The sequence below is a fragment of the Mesitornis unicolor genome, unplaced genomic scaffold (genome assembly GCF_000695765.1).
Source record: "Mesitornis unicolor isolate BGI_N332 unplaced genomic scaffold, ASM69576v1 scaffold44405, whole genome shotgun sequence".
Lineage (NCBI taxonomy): Eukaryota > Metazoa > Chordata > Aves > Mesitornithiformes > Mesitornithidae > Mesitornis > Mesitornis unicolor.
The window spans coordinates 1-17,897 of record NW_010187074.1 but is presented as its reverse complement, the minus strand read 5'-3'; the positions used below and the strand labels follow the sequence as shown (position 1 = coordinate 17,897).

General features: G+C 35.7%; 1 protein-coding gene across 1 annotated transcript; it reads left to right on the top strand.

Annotated features, from left to right (window-relative positions):
• Window positions 1–1,775: 1,775 nt before the first annotated feature.
• On the top strand, window positions 1,776–16,903 carry LOC104541297 (ryanodine receptor 3-like; the record flags this gene model as incomplete). The annotated part of the gene is made up of 15 exons (XM_010185327.1): window positions 1,776–1,875; window positions 2,121–2,200; window positions 2,468–2,544; window positions 4,760–4,833; window positions 5,076–5,093; window positions 5,612–5,692; window positions 6,070–6,158; window positions 6,563–6,691; window positions 7,045–7,149; window positions 8,285–8,366; window positions 8,676–10,000; window positions 12,357–12,377; window positions 13,350–13,423; window positions 15,996–16,164; window positions 16,817–16,903. Coding segments are annotated over 15 exons (2,511 nt in total), but the record flags the coding sequence as incomplete, so codon positions are not given.
• Window positions 16,904–17,897: the final 994 nt, after the last annotated feature.

Here is a 17,897-nt window from a genome sequence, read left to right as displayed (position 1 = left end):
TGCTGAGGAAGCACTCAATCCCCTCATCCAGGGGATTTAAATATGTTAAAGACCATAAACTCTCTTCTTTTTCCTGAGCTCCAGCCAGAGCTCTCTGTTCAGCCAGGCTGGGCTTCTTCCCCGCTGGCTCGTTTTCCGACACATGGGGAGGGCCTGTTCCTGCACCTGTAAGAATTCCTTCTTGAAGAGTGTCCAGCCTTCCTGGACTCCTTTGCCTTTCAGAACTGCTTTCCAAGGAACTCTGCCAACCAAGTCCCTAAACAGGCCAACGTCTGCCTGCCAGAAGTCCAAAGTGGCAGTTCTGCTCGCCCCCCTCCTTGCTTCTCCAAGGACTGAAAACTCCATCATGACAGCCTCCAACCATCACATCCCCCACAAGACCTTCTCTGTTTGCAGCAGGTCCAGCAGGACATCTTCCCTTGTGGGTTCCTTCACCAGCTGTGTCAGGAAGTTGTCTTCCACACACTCCAGGAACCTCCAGGACTGTTCCCTCTCTGCTGTGTTATATTTCCAGCAGATATCTGGGAAGTTGAAGTCCCCTACAAGGACAAGGAGAAGCAAGCGCGAAGCTTCTCCCAGCTTCCTATGGAATATTTTATCTATCTCTTCATCCTGGTTAGGTGGTCTATAACAAACTCCCACCATGATATCTGACTTGTTGGCCTTCCCCTTGATTCTCACCCATAGGCACTTGACCCTGTTGTCACTATCACTAATCTCTAGGCAGTCATAGCACATACATGGCCACCCCACCACCTTTCTTTCCTTGCCTATTCCTTCTGAAGAGCTTATACCCATCTATGGCAGCACTCCAGTTGTGGGATTCATTCCACCATATTACACAAGGACATATAGTCTGCAGTTACATGGTTGGGTGAATACCCTGAAGTACTCATACGTTAGGGAATATCAGCTTAATAGTGTGCACATATATTTATGATTATAGGACTTTTAAATCTTCTTAATGCCTTTAAATCTAGTGCCTTTAATCCAATACCTGAAAGGTGCCTATAAGAAACCTGGGGAAGAGCTGTTCACTAGGGCATGTAGCGACAGGACAAGGGGTAATGGTTTTAAACTAGAAAAGGGTAGATTTAGGTTGGATATTAAGAAAAGGTTCTTCAACATGAGGGTAGTAGATCACTGGAACAGGTTGCCCAGAGAGGTGGTGCAGGCCCCATCCCTGGAGATATGCAAGGTCAGGCTTGATGGGGCCCTGAGCAACCTGATCTGGTAACATTGCCCCTGCTTACTGCATGAGCTTTAAATGTCCCTTCCAATCCAACACATTCCATGATTCTATTCTATGATTCTAAATATTGATTGATAAAATTTCTTTGGTCATTTTTGTGGAAATACTATAGTAAAAATAAGCATTATGTTTTGTAATAAGCAAAATCTTGTGATTTCTGTTTCTAACATAAAAAGAGCTGTCAGGAGGAAGAAGAAGAGGAAGAAGAAGAAGAAGAAAAAGAAAAGACATTTGAGGTGAGAGTTTAAATAACATTTCTTTTTCATTGCCTAATGTGCAATTTATTTTAAATATGTCCACTAAAATAACTGCAAGAATAACACAGTGTGTATAGAGCTGATTTACTAGATTATTCATGTAAAATGAATTCATGTAATCTAGGTGTGTTCTGAAGTTTTGAAATCAACCAACCAATGAATTATTGAGGCAGATGGCCTTCAACAACTTCAGATTTCTCATCTTCCTATTTTTCCTGAATCAGTTCCAGTCTGTATTCAGTTCTCATTTTTGTTCCCAAACCCAGGAGAAAGAAATGGAAAAGCAGAGAACTCTCTATCAGCAAGCTCGCTTACATGATCGTGGAGCTGCGGAGATGGTCCTTCAGATGATTAGTGCAAGCAAAGGTAATGTCTTGTGAGGTATTAAAAGTATACATGATATACATATCATAGGTATAAAGCTATACGTATATCTATAGTGTATTATGCCTTCATACCTAACAGACATATATCATATACAACTTGTATATGGTGTATATGATGCAAAATAAATGTTGATAACAACTATACTAGGTAAAATTTCCAGACTGCTTTTCTGATTGAATAGTTCTTAACTGCAAGTTTTAATGACTGTATCTTTGTTTTGACAGGACATACAGGACCCATGGTTGTTGAAACACTAAAACTTGGTATTGCTATTCTAAATGGTGGGAATACCATAGTACAACAGGTAAGACATTTCTAACTACTGTGAGTCTTGCTTGTATAAAGGAGGCAAGTAATTCTGTGAACTTTAGTGAAGTTCTGTTGTGGTTTTATTTTAGTGCACTTAATTTTAAGCTAAATAATGAAGAAATATCAGGATATTTTTGGTACAATAACAATTATATTATTGCTTGTCAGTGATTTGTAATTTGAGTTGTAGTTCAGGAAGTTGTTAGTTCATATAATTTTAATATAGATTTTTTTTTCCCCTCTGCAAATGTATACCCTTTAGAAAATGCTAGACTACCTGAAGGAGAAAAAAGATGCTGGATTTTTTCAAAGTCTCTCTGGCTTGATGCAGTCCTGCAGGTAAAAGCATAAATTATATTACTACAGATTCAGCTTTATTCAGGTTGGTGGCTTATTGCTTAGTGCAGGTGGATTTGTTAGATTTAAATTACAGGAGTCACAGATTGTAGAACTCTTGTGGGAAATTTTTGTGGATCAGACACGTGGTGTGTTAATCTTTCAGAGTATTCCAAAGGAAAAAATAAAGCAAAGTATGCCTTTGAAGGCTTAGTTTGGAGAGGCAGAGAAGTAAAATGTAATGGCTCCTTTACTGGTCTCAGATCCATCAAGCTTTCTGTCTGGGTGGTTCTAAGGATGGAGAAAAGCCATCACTGAAGGAGATGCAGGCCAGTGGACCTTTACTAAGCTCTCAGTTTCTGCACATCTCTGACGAGTTACATAACCTCTGTCTGTTCATCTGAATCCTCGGCATATGTATCAGGTTTATTAGAGATGGCATGTGGCTGGTGAGACTATAGTAGTCCATTCCCTTGATAAACCAGAAGTTCAAAACAGTTAAGGTAAAGGACTCCCATAAAGAAGATGAAAATCTGTTGGTGTTTCTGATTACGCTTACAGTAGACACCTCCTGTTCTCTACCTTTCACAGCAACAGAAGGGTTGTGAAGGAGTAGACTAGAAGTGGAGAAGCTGTATGAAGACAGGAAAAAAATGTGGAAGGAATGGAGACCTCCTCTGCAGAATTTATCATTGACTATTTGCAGTCTAATTAATAACATCTATCTTGTGATTTTTCCATTTATGTAGAACAATTTAGCAAGGATTTGCTCAAACATGACCTGCATGATGACATTACCAACTGTGTATGCACATCAGTCAGGACTTCATTAAAAAAGGTTTTGATAAAATGACTTGAACACTGGCAAGAGAATGAAAATTATTCTTTAAAAATGGCTTTTCGTTTTAATGATGTTGCTAGATAGTAGAATTTGTGACTTCATTGCTGTTTAATTGGAAAAAATAATCATAGAATTATATTTGGACTGTTTGAATGAAAGCATCGTGAATGGGTGATGAGAATAATCATCTGCTATTCCACATGCTGGGCTATGCCAAGTTAGCAAAAGAAAATTCAGATATCAATGTATTTTGACTGCTCTGATTCCATATATGACTTCTGAATATGGAATCAGAGATTCCGTATGTGTTCTGAATAACATAATAATGCATAATATGTACAGTAACAATATAGTAGAAATAATAGTGATAACCTAGTGGAAAACAGTTTGACTGAGAAATAACTGCAATAGTGTCCTTTTGGCAGGCAGGTTTAAGTCAATATAAAGAGTAATATTTCAGGTTCCTTTTCCACTTTTCATTTATACATGGAACCATGAATGACATTACTGGAAGTGAAGTTAGGTAAGTGATGAGACATGGCCTGGACACTGGACCCTTATTTTCATCCCAAGCTTTTTTTTTTAATATTCATATTAAATAAAATAGGAGGCAATGCATGTTACAGTGGGTTAAGACACTGTGCCCTTGTGGCCAAGAAGGCCAATGGCATCCTGGGGTGTATCAGGAGGGAGGTGGTTAGTAGGTCGAGAGAGGTTCTCCTCCCCCTCTACTCTGCCCTGGTGAGACCGCATCTGGAATATTGTGTCCAGTTCTGGGCCCCTCAGTTCAAGAAGGACAGGGAACTGCTGGAGAGAGTCCAGCGTAGGGCTACAAAGATGATCAAGGGAGTGGAGCATCTCCCTTATGAGGAGCGGCTGAGGGAGCTGGGTCTCTTTAGTTTGCAGAAGAGGAGACTGAGGGGAGACCTCATTCATGTTTAGAAATATTTAAAGAGTGAGTGTCACGAGGATGGAGCCAGGCTCTTCTCGGTGACAAACAATGATAAGACAAAGGGTAACGGACACAAGCTGGAACACAGGAGGTTCCACTTAAATTTGAGAAGAAACTTCTTCTCAGTGAGGGTGACAGAGCACTGGACCAGGCTGCCCAGAGAGGTTGTGGAGTCTCCTTCTCTGGAGACATTCAAAACCCGCCTGGACGCCTTCCTGTGTAACCTCATCTGGGTGTTCCTGCTCCAGCAGGGGGATTGGACTGGATGATCTTTTGAGGTCCCTTCCAATCCCTAAAGTTCTGTCATTCTGTGATTCTGTGAAGACTAGTTGTTGAAGGCCTCCAGAGATTTTCTAGAAGAAAATAATTTTCTATTGTGTACTATAGTACTTTTTCCTGTTTGTTTTTTTTTTTTCCAATATAAGTGTTCTTGACTTGAATGCATTTGAGAGGCAAAATAAAGCAGAAGGCCTGGGAATGGTTACTGAAGAAGGAACTCGTAAGTAGAATGAAATTTATTTCAGTAGTGCTTAAAACATTATCTGTGCTTCCTTCTTTAACTAGAACTATTATTTACTGTGGCTTGAGGTTTCTGTCGATAAACTTACTACAAGTAATTCTAGGTTTTGAGTTCTGATTATACTTTATATTTAAAAAATCTTTAGCAGTAATTTTAAAGAAAATCATTGTAACTTCCAATATTCTTATCCTGTATTCTTGTTATTTTTCTTTGATCCACAGTCATCGTTCGTGAGCGTGGTATGTTTGGGTTTACAGTTTTCGATACTATTGTTGCAAAACTGTGTTGCAAATACGGAGAGAAATCTTTCATTGCATCTTACTAGATATTTTTAGGTTTAGCTTTATGGTCTGCAGCAGGTTGTGTGTTCAGCTTGGATAAACAGTTTGATGCTTATTAAAGAACTGTCATTCATGTTTAAGGCATGATTTTAGTTACTACTAACCATTTACTTATTAGATATATATCCTATTGCTTTCTTGTTTTTCTTGGGTTTTGGTTTCTGTTTCGTTTTGTTTTGTTTTGTTTTGTTTTTTAACCATAGATGCATTGGAGTGCTAAATATTTTGGCTTTGCTTTTCCTGTCTCAGTTGTTCTTTTCATTATTATCAGTCTGTTTCTTTTAAATTGCTTTAATGCTTTTATAATACTGTTTTTTATTAGAATTCTACTTTTAAAGGTTGCTGTTAAGTTTATGTGTTCTGCATATTTAATCATAATGGTTGTCACATAATCATTGTATTTATATATTTTAAAGGTGAAAAAGTATTGCAGCATGATGAATTTACTCGAGATCTATTTAGATTTTTACAACTGCTCTGTGAAGGACACAACAATGGTAAGTGAATTGACTTAATTTTGGGGAAAATGTGTGATCAGTCTGTTCTTAAACAGAGTTGAATGGATTCTAATGGGTTTTTTCCTCTAATTCACTTAGTTTTCTGAGGGGAAACTAAGAACTTTTAGGTCTGAATGTAATTTCAGTTTTATGCAACTTTTTAATAGTAAAGCCTATTGCAAGTGATGTGGATAACATTTCCTTGGCTGTATTTACATTGTCATCTACTGTAGTTCAGTTTCCACCACGTAAACATCTGTATCCAACAAGGTACCTAAAAAGAATGTATTCTCCATGTCTTCATGAAAATGTGAGAGTAACATTGTATTTTTTATTCCTATGCATATCAATGAAGCATAAATCACTTCTTATTACAGATTTTCAAAATTACCTGCGTACTCAGATGGGCAACACGACAACAGTGAATATTATCATTAGTACAGTTGACTATCTCTTGCGTCTTCAGGTGAGGAAAAAAACAGAAGAAAATGCAGTGCAACATATGTACCTTTCCTTCATTTTTACAAATTCACATTTTACTGGAATAAAATATAAAATTCCTCTCTTCAGGAATATCTACAATAAAGAATTCTGATTTAATTTACTTCATCTCTTCTTTCTTTTTAAAATAGATGACTTTTCAAAATTCTGTGTGAAAATAGATGTTTATTAATTTATTTCATTGTTCGGTTTTCAAGGGGGCGCAGTTGGATAAAAATGCAAAAAGTTAATATCATGAGAAATAGATAGACACAGAAATACCAGATTTCATCTGCTACTGAATCAACTTTTGGTGATGCAAATGCAGGCAGTAAATACTGCATACAGAGTCCAAAATTGGAAAACATGACATTGCTGTTTTTTTCTTAGGAATCAATCAGTGACTTCTACTGGTACTATTCAGGAAAGGATGTCATTGATGAATCAGGACAACGTAACTTCTCTAAAGCTTTGGCTGTCACCAAACAGATATTCAATTCCCTTACAGAATATATCCAGGTAAACAAAATATTTTGCTCAGGGTACTAACAGTGAGGTTCTATGTCCTATCATAAATATGTACATATTTCGGCTTTATTTTCCTTAGTTTTGCTATAACTTTAGCATGTAACTTCATGGAATCACTGGCCCGGTATAACTAATAGTAAGACATGCGAATGTCTGTACACTTAACATGATACAATACTAAAGAGACCCTGGGAAGCTTCCTTATGTAGATTGATGGAAGCCTGAAATTGCTTTTTAAATTTTTTTTCAGGGAGAAATCTTACGAAAGCAAATAATTTTATTTGTTTTTTTGTTTGTTTGTTTTCTATAAATAAAAAATGGGGTTTTTTTCTTAACTTCTTTAGGGCCCTTGCATAGGTAACCAACAGAGTCTGGCTCATAGTAGGCTGTGGGATGCAGTTGTTGGCTTTCTTCATGTCTTTGCCAATATGCAGATGAAACTTTCACAGGTATTTTCAATAGTCAAGTACGTTTTCTTCTTTGCCTATGTTTGTAAATTACAGTCAAGTGAATGTTGAAAGCTGTAAAGCAGTTAATGTGCTGATACTCATTGGTTGTGCATGGGCCTATTGTAATGTAAAGGTACAAGACTGAATCTCAGGACTGGCATCTTTGTATCACTCCTCTTAGCATTAATCATCACTGTGTGCTCACCTCTTCTAATATCAAACTCACTGCTTCCAACTCCAGTTTACCTTTCTGATAATGAAGGTAGCGGTTTGGTCCTTTCCTCTACATTGCCAAAACCTGATGATCTGTCAGAGCAGAAGCACCATTAAAAGCATGGTTTCCATGCTACAGCTAAGTAGAGCAAGAGAAAAGCTGGGAAAGATTCAAAGAGGGAGGGAATGTGACAGTCAGTCAACTTGTCCAGTTAATTCAGCAGAGGCACTAAGCAGGAGGGCAGCAGGCAGAGTTCATTTCACTGTCCAGGGCATTGTGAAGCCTCACCCCACTTCACAGTTTCACGCTTCCATGTTCTTTTGTGACTTCTGCTTAATGCACCCATACCCTCAAGCCACCAGGCACTGAATGCAACAGTGCAGAGCAATTTCCTCACTCTTATTCACTGCCTCTGCTATCCTCTAAGTTACTCACAAGATTTCTTCCCACATCAGAATCTTGAGGATTTGTAACAGCTTTTAGGTCTTTAATGTTAGTCACAAACCCATGTTAGACTTACCGCGTTCTGTAGTTAATCTAAACAGTTCTAGTTCTGTTTGAGTGGTAATGCATTATGCCATTAAATATTCCCTGTGAAGTCAGAAAGGATAGATTCTTTCTGAGATGAATTCTGCCAGTAACCAATTTTGTGAGTTTTTGCTACCCTTTACCTGCACTTCAGTACTGCTTAATGCTTTATTAAAGCTTATCATGATGGTATTAATACCTCTGCTGTAGTAAGTTGCCCACGTATTGTATAAGATTACTGATAGTAGTTATAATAAAATGACAATGAATTGTTGCTGAAGAATGTGAAATACATTTAGATGACCATCCTGCATACTGGTTTTTTTTCCAAATGTATTTAATTTTCCAGATAAATACAAAGAAAACCTAACCTTTTACTCCATTCTTTTACAGGACTCTGCTCAGATTGAGTTGCTTAAAGAACTGCTAGATCTGCTAAAGGACATGGTAGTGATGCTCTTGTCACTGCTTGAAGGTTGGACCTCTTTTTCCTTATGGTCAAATATGATTGTCTCAGCTTAAAAATGTAAAGTATAATAATTATGTTAATCTTTCTAAACTGTTTTTAATTTCCTTTATGTAATATCAGGAAGAAACTTATTTCATATTTATTTAACAATTATTCTGGAATATACATAGGCATGAAAAAGAGGGCTGCTACAGAAGAGCATGTTGAAAGAAAAATTACAAAGTTTTAAGAACATTTTTGTTTTGTTCACAGCATTAATATGAAATTTAAAATGTAGCGATGCCAAATAACTTCCTGTTTTAACACACTACTTAGGTAACGTTGTAAATGGAACTATTGGAAAACAAATGGTAGACACGCTTGTAGAATCATCTAGCAATGTAGAAATGATTTTGAAGTTCTTTGACATGTTCCTCAAGTTAAAAGATCTGACTAACTCAGATGCTTTCAAAGAGCATGACCCAGATGGTAAAGGCATAATTTCAAAGAAGGAATTCCAGAAATCAATGGAAGCTCAAAAACAGTACATACAGTCAGAGATTGAATTCCTGCTCTCCTGTGCAGAAACTGATGAAAATGATATGTTTAACTATGTTGATTTTGTGGAGAGATTCCATGAACCAGCCAAAGATATTGGATTTAACGTAGCAGTATTGCTAACAAACCTTTCAGAGCACATGCCTAATGATTCACGCCTTCAGAGCTTACTTGAGCCTGCGGAAAGTGTTCTTAATTACTTTGAACCATACCTTGGCCGTATTGAAATAATGGGTGGCGCCAAGAAAATAGAAAGAGTTTACTTTGAAATCAGTGAATCCAGTAGAATGCAGTGGGAGAAGCCACAGGTGAAGGAATCCAAAAGGCAGTTCATATTCGATGTTGTAAATGAAGGTGGAGAGCAAGAAAAAATGGAACTCTTTGTGAATTTCTGTGAAGACACGATCTTTGAAATGCAGTTAGCATCTCAGATCTCTGAAATGGATTCATCTGAGAGGCCTGAGGAAGAGGAAGAGGCAGAGCCCTGTTACGTTGTGGACATTGGGGGTGATGAGGAAGAAGAAAAGTCCCTGGAATCTGCTTCAGCTTTTGCATTGGCCTGTGTTGCAGTGAAGAAGAATATTGCCAACTTTTTAAAAATCATTACTGTGAAGAACCTAAGGAAACAATACAGGAAAGTTAGAAAGATGACAGTAAAAGAGATGGTGAAAGTGTTATTCTCCTTTTTCTGGATTCTGTTTGTGGGGATGTTCCAACTGTTCTTTTCCATGGTGTGGGGAATTTTCCAGTTTCTTTGGAGCACTGTATTTGGAGGCGGCCTGGTTGAAGGAGCCAAAAACATTAAAGTTACTAAAATATTAGGGGACATGCCTGACCCGACACAGTTTGGAATCCACGATGATGTTATGGAAGCAGAAAAAGCTGAAGGTGCCGAGCATGGCATCAGAGCTGAACTTGTGCAGTTTGTGAAGGGTGAAAAGGGAGAAGCTGACATAATCTCAGACATTTTTGGTATTCATACAAAGAAAGATGGTGGCTCAAAACATGGTCATGAAGCTGGACTTGGAGATATTGCAGAAATCCTTGGTACAGACATCCAGTCATCTTTGGAAAACACAGCTCGTAAGAAAAAAGGCTTCCAGGTATGTTAAAGAGATTTCTTATTTCTTTGCAGAAAATAATAATACTACAAATATATTACTAAATTTTCTATTAGTAACTGGATTATTTGCCAGTTAGCTAATTAATAAATATTCTCAATAAAAACATACTTTATAATCTGTGCTCTCTTAAAAACAAACAGAAGAAAAATTCAGCCCAGTGTTTTAAGATTTCACTGCAGTAAATAATTGTTACTGTTCATTTGGGCTTTATTCAAAACAAAAATTGCTAGCCGCTTTCTAGGCAGAGTTTTTGATTTAAATGGTTTACAGTCTTTTTTATTCTGCATACCTCATTTTTCCATGGTATCTTTCAATTACTTCTACAATGTACTTTCTCCTTAATAATGACTTATCAGTATCGTCTGTCTTCTATATGCTTGATTGATCACATGCAATAGAATATATTTCTTCCTATAATTTGAAACAATTTTTTGCCTGATTTCATTGTGACTTTAATGTTTATGATCTAATCTTTCTTTTATTCCATTTTATGAACAATATCTTCTGTTCCACTCAGCTGAGCTAAATATAATTTATCATTCTCTTTAAAAATGGATTGAACTAAATGTCAAAACTCAAATGCATTTGTCATATTTGGAAAGTATTATGTTTCAATCTGCACTTCAGATCTGTTTCTACTTATTATTCAAATATATCTTTCTTTTTGTGATTAGTCCACCTCTCTATGCTATACTTTCCACATATTTTCCACATAAACCTCCATTGTACAACTTCTTAGTTCATTATTTCCTCTTCATTCATATATTATTTTCGGAGATTTGTTTATTGCTTAGATCAAATGATTTTTTTTCCATTTATTTTTCTTATTTATTAATACATTTTTAGGTGTGTACTTTAAAATTAGAGTCTTTTAAAATCCTGTCTCATTTAGCATAAATGTAATGTGGTTGGTATTTAAAATTATTATTTTAACTTAAAGATCTTAGCAGGTCCGAGTAAATATTTTTGAATTTTCTTCAACAACAATTGAAGTAAATATTTTACTTCAGGGCTGAGTAAATATTTTAGACCTTTCTTCGCTTTACTTTGATTTATACATTTATTTCAGATCTATTTGTAACTGTTGATAAAAATGCTCAGTAGTTTATGCAGACACTTTGAGTCATTAACATGAAGACAGCTGTGCAATTTATCCAGCTTTTACCTTTAATGTGCTATCTAGTGAAAGTTACCAAAATAATGTTTACACTTATTTTATATTACAGAAATTGCAATTCACATTGTGTATATGGCTTAAGTAATCCAATTAGCACACTAGATATAAATATTAAGTAGAGCTCAAAGAATAAACAGTAATGTAAGAATCAGAAATTCCCTTCAGGAAGTCACTGACTTTCCTAAGCATTTACGATAATAAAACTTACATAAATGGATAGAAACAGAATTTCCCCTCCATATGCTGGAAAAGTAATTGTGTAGTGGTAAGGTTAATGACAGTACCATATAGGGAAAATAGCCTATGGAATGGTATGTGATGAAGATAGTTAGGACTTAGTTTTTTCTGTGAAGTTTCATAGGGGTCTATGCTGAAAGCCATGTGGGTTCACAAATAAGAAAAGTGAGTAGTAAGCCAATAGAGTTTGCTGATAAATCTAAGGTATTTGTGACAGTAAAGTCAAGATCTAACTGTAAAGTTGACCTAAAATAGCTGATGAAAATCAGTGAGGTGATACATACGGGAGGAAAAGTTATAATTTTAGATGTAAGATGTTGGATTTTGAGCTCATTGTTACATCTTGGGTGTGAAATCTTGGGAATAGATTTGTACAGAAGTATCAGTTCAATGAAAATGTTAAGTAACAGATCAAAAAAGCAAACTGAAATTTTGAATTGTTGAGAGAGGAATAGAGAGAGGAAAACCTCAGAATATTATGTGCTCTACAAACCCAAAGTATCAGTGTCTTGAAGACCAGACTCCCTCATTTCAAAATGAATGTGATAAAACTGAAAAAGGTTCAGTGAAGGTCAAAAAGATATCAACACTTGATATGGAATAAATCTTGTGTATGGAATAAAGTAGGTTTAGGCTCTTCAGGATGGAGTGGAGAAAACTGAGTATATGATATAGGGATGGAGAGGATGGATAGGGGTTTCTTCATTCTTCCCCCACCCTACCCCTTAGAAGAACTAGGCTTCATCAAATGATCTCAGAATTGCCCTCCACCAGCTTAGGAGATCTTAGGGGAAGACTCTTTGTGGAAGCATTACACACACTTCCATCACATGTACTAGATGATATTCCACAGGTAAGAGGTGAGATAAGCAAGGCAAGATCAATTTAGTAAACTATTTCATAAATTCTTTCACTACTTAGGTGCAAGAGATAGACATCCAGGTGAGTAGTGGGGGGGAAAGTTTAGATAACTGTATTTGAGTTTTAACCAGAAATGTAGGACAATGTACCAATAAACAACTGGTGTCTAAGCACTTTGAGAGAAGAGGGTAAAGAGTTCGGATAGGTTTTTACAAAAGTGAATGGTTACAAATTTAGGCATTTTAGATTCTTTTAATGAATCTAGGACTTCAGAGCCTGCATCTCTTTAATTTCCAGTGAAGCTTAGATATTCAAACTGCATTTGAAATTAGTCTGCTTTGGTCTTGCAACACTAAGCCTAAAGGTGTTTGAAATCCACAGCCCAGGTTCTTTGCTGCAGTTAGCCATCTGTAAAATTGTATATTGGTTTTTCCTTATCTCAAGGGAATGTTGTAAACACGTACTTAGATGGTTGTGAGGTGTGCCAGTAAAGGTTTAATGAACCATCAACCCACCTAAGATAAATAGTTTGAAGAAAATATTGCGTAAGTAAAAGTTGTTTAAATATTTGTCTGTTTTCAATTCAGTCAGTTGATCATGACAAAATACTTGGGTTTTGTGATATCTGATAATTGCACACATCTTTTTCAGATGATATACCATTCCTCATTTCGTAGTTGGAATGAGGCAAACCAATGCTCATTTTCCACAAAATCAGTAACTGCACTGAGTCTTTGTGAGTGACTTGTATTAGGGCATGCTCTGGATGTAGGTACCTTCATCCTCAGCTGGGCACATAATCTGTCTGATAACCATGTATAATTACTTTAAATTGTTCGATCAACTGGGCTAGTTACAGTATTGATAACAGTATACTGAAAAAAGCTGTCAGAAGAATGTAGTTTTCACTGCTAAAATCTGTCTATTTTTTAAATTCTAACTTTTTAAAAGTGCAAAGTGGTATAAGAATAGTGTGGCGATTATTTTATTCATTTGTTAGAAAGGAGTAACTGAAGTTACTAACATTTTATTTAAATGGATCCGTTTTGACAGTTAAAATACTTTCTGCAGATTTCTGATATTGCAAAAGCCGAATCAGAAAGAAAAGCAGAAGCTGAGAAGGCTGAGTAAGTTATTTTTACTTAATTCCTGTTTAATTCCTTGCTACTTCCTAATGTTAGGTAATTTGGCCAGAAAGAATCCAAGCAATGCTCAGTATTCAAAGTACTTTGTGTACACTTTGTCTCGTCGGGATTTTGAAAAGTGATGCAGTCCCTAAGAGGTGGCACACCATCTCGGTGGGCACCAAAATGGTAATCTGATTTTTGTGTCCCTCAGCAATTCCACATATATAAATCTGTGCCCATTGCCTTTTTCAAAATTCCCATAACTACCTTTATCAATGAGTACCGGTCTTGAAAAAAGCTCTGCAACTTGTCATTACTGCTATTGACACTTTCCCCATGACCCACTGTAATTTTCAGGCAACAGTAGTCCATCATTGAAACACAAGATTTGACTAACACAACCATTTTTATTACTGCTGTTTTATCTGTTCTCAAATTGTGAACTTGACAGCAGATACATGCATTTGTCCAGTCATCATACATACGACTGCCTTATAAAACTCTTTTAAAATGCTTACCTTGCTTTAGCAGCATCCTACTTTGAAGGGTCACGCTGTCTTTCTGGACCTGCAGTCACATTGTAGGCTTGCAGCCTGATGAATGCCCTTAAAATATTTGCAGGCACACGCAAAAGATCTCCTAGAGATTCTTACATATTCAAAAGCTATAAATCTTTTTTTTTCCTTTTTTTTTCTATTTTGCTTCATGTTTAAAATGTTTACTTCAGCCTCATTTATCTTTCTCCTTTTATCTACCTAAGTTAATTTTTTAAAATGTGCCATTTTCAATATTTTAGGATTGGATACACTTTGTGTAGCTCATCTGAAAAGCATTCTTTTTTTTCCCCCTCTGTGTATATTTTATATGTGTGTGTGTATGCATCCATGCATATGTATATACGCGTGTGTCTTACATGGACAAGAATATATACACATATACGTATGCTTACGCTTGTGTGCATTTAAATGTCTTTGTTGTTGTTTGGTGTTTTTTTCCCCTGTTACCTCATTAAAGTACACTATCAACACTATCTATGACAGTTCAGTATATTTTCATTTCCTATCAGTTACCTTTCAGGCTGTGTCTAACACACTTCTTCAATTAAAAAGTCCCCTTCTTGCATGTTATTGTCACAGAATGGTTTTGATATGATTAGTCTCTCTCTTCAATCCCTGCAGGGATGTTGAGCATTTTATTTTCATTGTTTAGAGCACATCCGGTAATTAAAAAGTGCACTTAAATTCTTCTGTGATTTTTTTGGTACCATGTATCCAAAGAACCTGTTGACAGGTGTTACTTGGTGTGAATACAGTAACTTGAAAAGAAGCAGTTTCAGAAACTGTTGTTTTGTCTAGACCATGTTACAATGTGCCATTAAGTTGCTCAATATTTCGAATGGTCAAGTGACCCCTTTTAAAAGTTTTGTTAAATTATATCTCTGCTGGGCTTTTTTTCTTTGTTGACTGATTTTGGTCTTCTGATTTAGACACTAGTAGCATATTCACCAGTGCTTCAGTGAAGCAATTTTAAAATATCTAAGAATCCACCCAAAATCTCCTGTGCCACTCATTTTCTTATTTTAGGCTTTTTTCACCTGTTATTTTCCATAAGCATGATATTTTTCTACCTTTATTATTTTATTGGACTTATTTTCCCTATTCCCTGTTGTCTCCTCTTGTCTGCCATGCTTAATTCTCCTCACAAGTACTTTCACAGCACACTGAAATTGCTTTCAGCTTAAAAATTTGAGTTTAAATCGCTTACATTTCTGAGGCTGCAACAGGGACATTTTCTGATAGAAGATAAACACATTCTTAGATATCCATCGTATGATTCCTACTGTAGTAGTAGTGTGATAAAGTGAACCACACTTCTTTATTGTCATGCCTAAAACTTTCAACCACCTCGAGGCCTCAACATTCTTTTACATGTACAGCTTCTTTTTGAGTTCAGTAACTAAATTCCCATATTACTACATACATTAATTTTCATAAAGGCAGTTCAGTGGTGCAGGAGGAATGATTGCCATCTTCTACGTACTTTGTAAGATTCAACCCTCTGAAGCGAACTTCCTGGTTATTATTCATCTCTGTAACAACAGTGACTGCCTTGACTGAAATGAATTCATTTTATGATACTGCGATTCAATTATGATACTGTGAACCGAATCCCAAAAATTTTATTTCCCTTCTTCAGCCCCAGGCTCAAGAAAGTACATGTGAACTTTTAACATTTTTATGTTGCTCGTATTGAATATGCACATACGTCACTGGTTTTGGCAAACATTATCCTCTTCACATTTTGTGCAGTAACTTCTGCCTGGTTTTTGGCTTTTTACCCTTTTGATGTCCCCTCGATGACTCTATTCTTGGACATCATTTGAAACTAAGGTCACTTTTTTTTAATCTGGATTTACTGCCTACCTCGAGTCTTTTACTTACAATCATTTTTCTCCCAGTGTCAAAACTAACTTTCAATGCCAAACTTTCTGAATTAGAATTCCTTCTAAATGAATGCATTTACAATACAGAAGTTTGGCTAGGTATTTTTGTTTAGATAACCTTTCTTCTAGCATGGAAGATGGTGAGAAACAAGATAAAGCAAAGGAAGTACAATCTGAGCAGCTAGAGGAGGAAAAAATAAAGAAAAAGAAGAGAAGGCATGGACAAAAAATTGAGAAACCAGAGGCTGTTATGGCTAACTTCTTCAAAGCTTTGGAAATCTATCAAACAAAAATGCTTGTAAGTTTTTCTTACATTGTATTAGTCATTGAATTTTTATTTCTGTACTATTTTTTTTATTTTGAAAGGAGAAATGTCATCATAAAAGGATAACATGAGCTGGCATGAGTTTTCTAGTGACTGGCTGTATTGTCTTTTGTGATTTTTTTTTAATACTTCATAGATTTATATAAATAAAGTGTTTGTGTGTAGAATTTCTCCTATTTCGGTCTAACAGGACAGATTAACCTCTTTAACTCCCTGTTAGAGGCTCCCTGTTTTCCATAATCTCACTTCTAGAATCTGTAATTCTATTTTCCATAAGATTTTAATTTGTTCTTAAAAACATCAAATTATGAACTCTTTGAAACCTTCTCAAGAAGTTTATTCCAATATTCTAGCAATTCTTTTCCAGAATTCCTTCTAGAAAGTTTCCTTAATATTGTATTACGATCTTCTCTGTTGCAATTTTAACCCCACTATTTTTAATCCTGTTTACCCCAAAATGGCAGAATAGGCTGTCAAGAAATGCCCTTTCTCATTATAACTGGTGCATGAAGGCAACACAATTATGTATTTACCATCTTAGAAACCTTGCTGCTTACTTTTCTTATCTTGATATCAGTTACAGGCCACCTCTAATTATTTTTTAATATTTTTTTTTTACTTTCAGCACTACTTGGCAAGAAATTTTTATAACTTAAGGTTTCTTGCTCTATTTGTTGCATTTGCCATCAACTTTATTCTTCTATTTTACAAGGTAAGTTTATGCGTTGTTCTTTAAATGGTTTTGTTTCCTTCCAGAGGAATGTTTAATGGTGGTTTCAAGGCTTGTTTAATAAAACCATTAATACAGTCTCTTAAAACACGAACAAAAGCATTTAGATATGAAGTAGTTAAAATAAGAGTTTAAATTTTGTAGCTTAAAATGTGTGATATTAAATCTATTCTGGTTTTATTTCACTGCATGAAAACAGATTTATTGCATTCATCGTTTATAGTTGATCTTGTGATTCTAGGCATTTTTTTATTTCCTGACGTAAGGCAAATTGTTTGGATTGTTAATCTTGGGAAATTTGAAATCTGACTAAAATAACTCAAATGTCAAAACTTGCATTTTTTTTCTCTCATTTGTTTTAAAGATACTGAGAGACTTCAGCTGATTATTCTTAATCATTATGTTTCTGCTTTTTCTAAAGAACCCTACTGACTACATTCATTTTTGACTGGGAAATAGTTTATGCTTAATTTCAAAATCAGATTAATGTCTCAATGTAACTAGATTAATTCATACGTACTAAATATAATTAATTTGTTCTTAATTTTTCATACCTTTCAGGCCTGGGGTTTGGAGTTTTGGGGGAAGTGCTTGCTTTATTTAATTTCTTTTTTCATGGGGTTTTATGACTTTAGTATTCTCTAATGAAATCAAAGGTATATTTTTTCCCATTCTGTGTTTCCATGTGAGAGTACAATTCAGTTTTCACATTTATTTGCTCCATTTTCTTTGTTGTCATTGCCAATATATAAGTGACTGTTCGGGATTAAGATATTTCTGTACTGGGACTGGGACTTTAGTATGAGCAGACGGAACAAATACAAAGCAAGAGAAGCCTTTTCCTAGTAGGATACAGTTGTTCTTTCAGATCACTGATGAAGAAAGTTATACCTCCTTACTTTAAACTTAATCTTAGGGTTTTACCTGAATCTAATGAGTTGTTTCAGGTTCACAGAATCACAGAATCACAGAATGT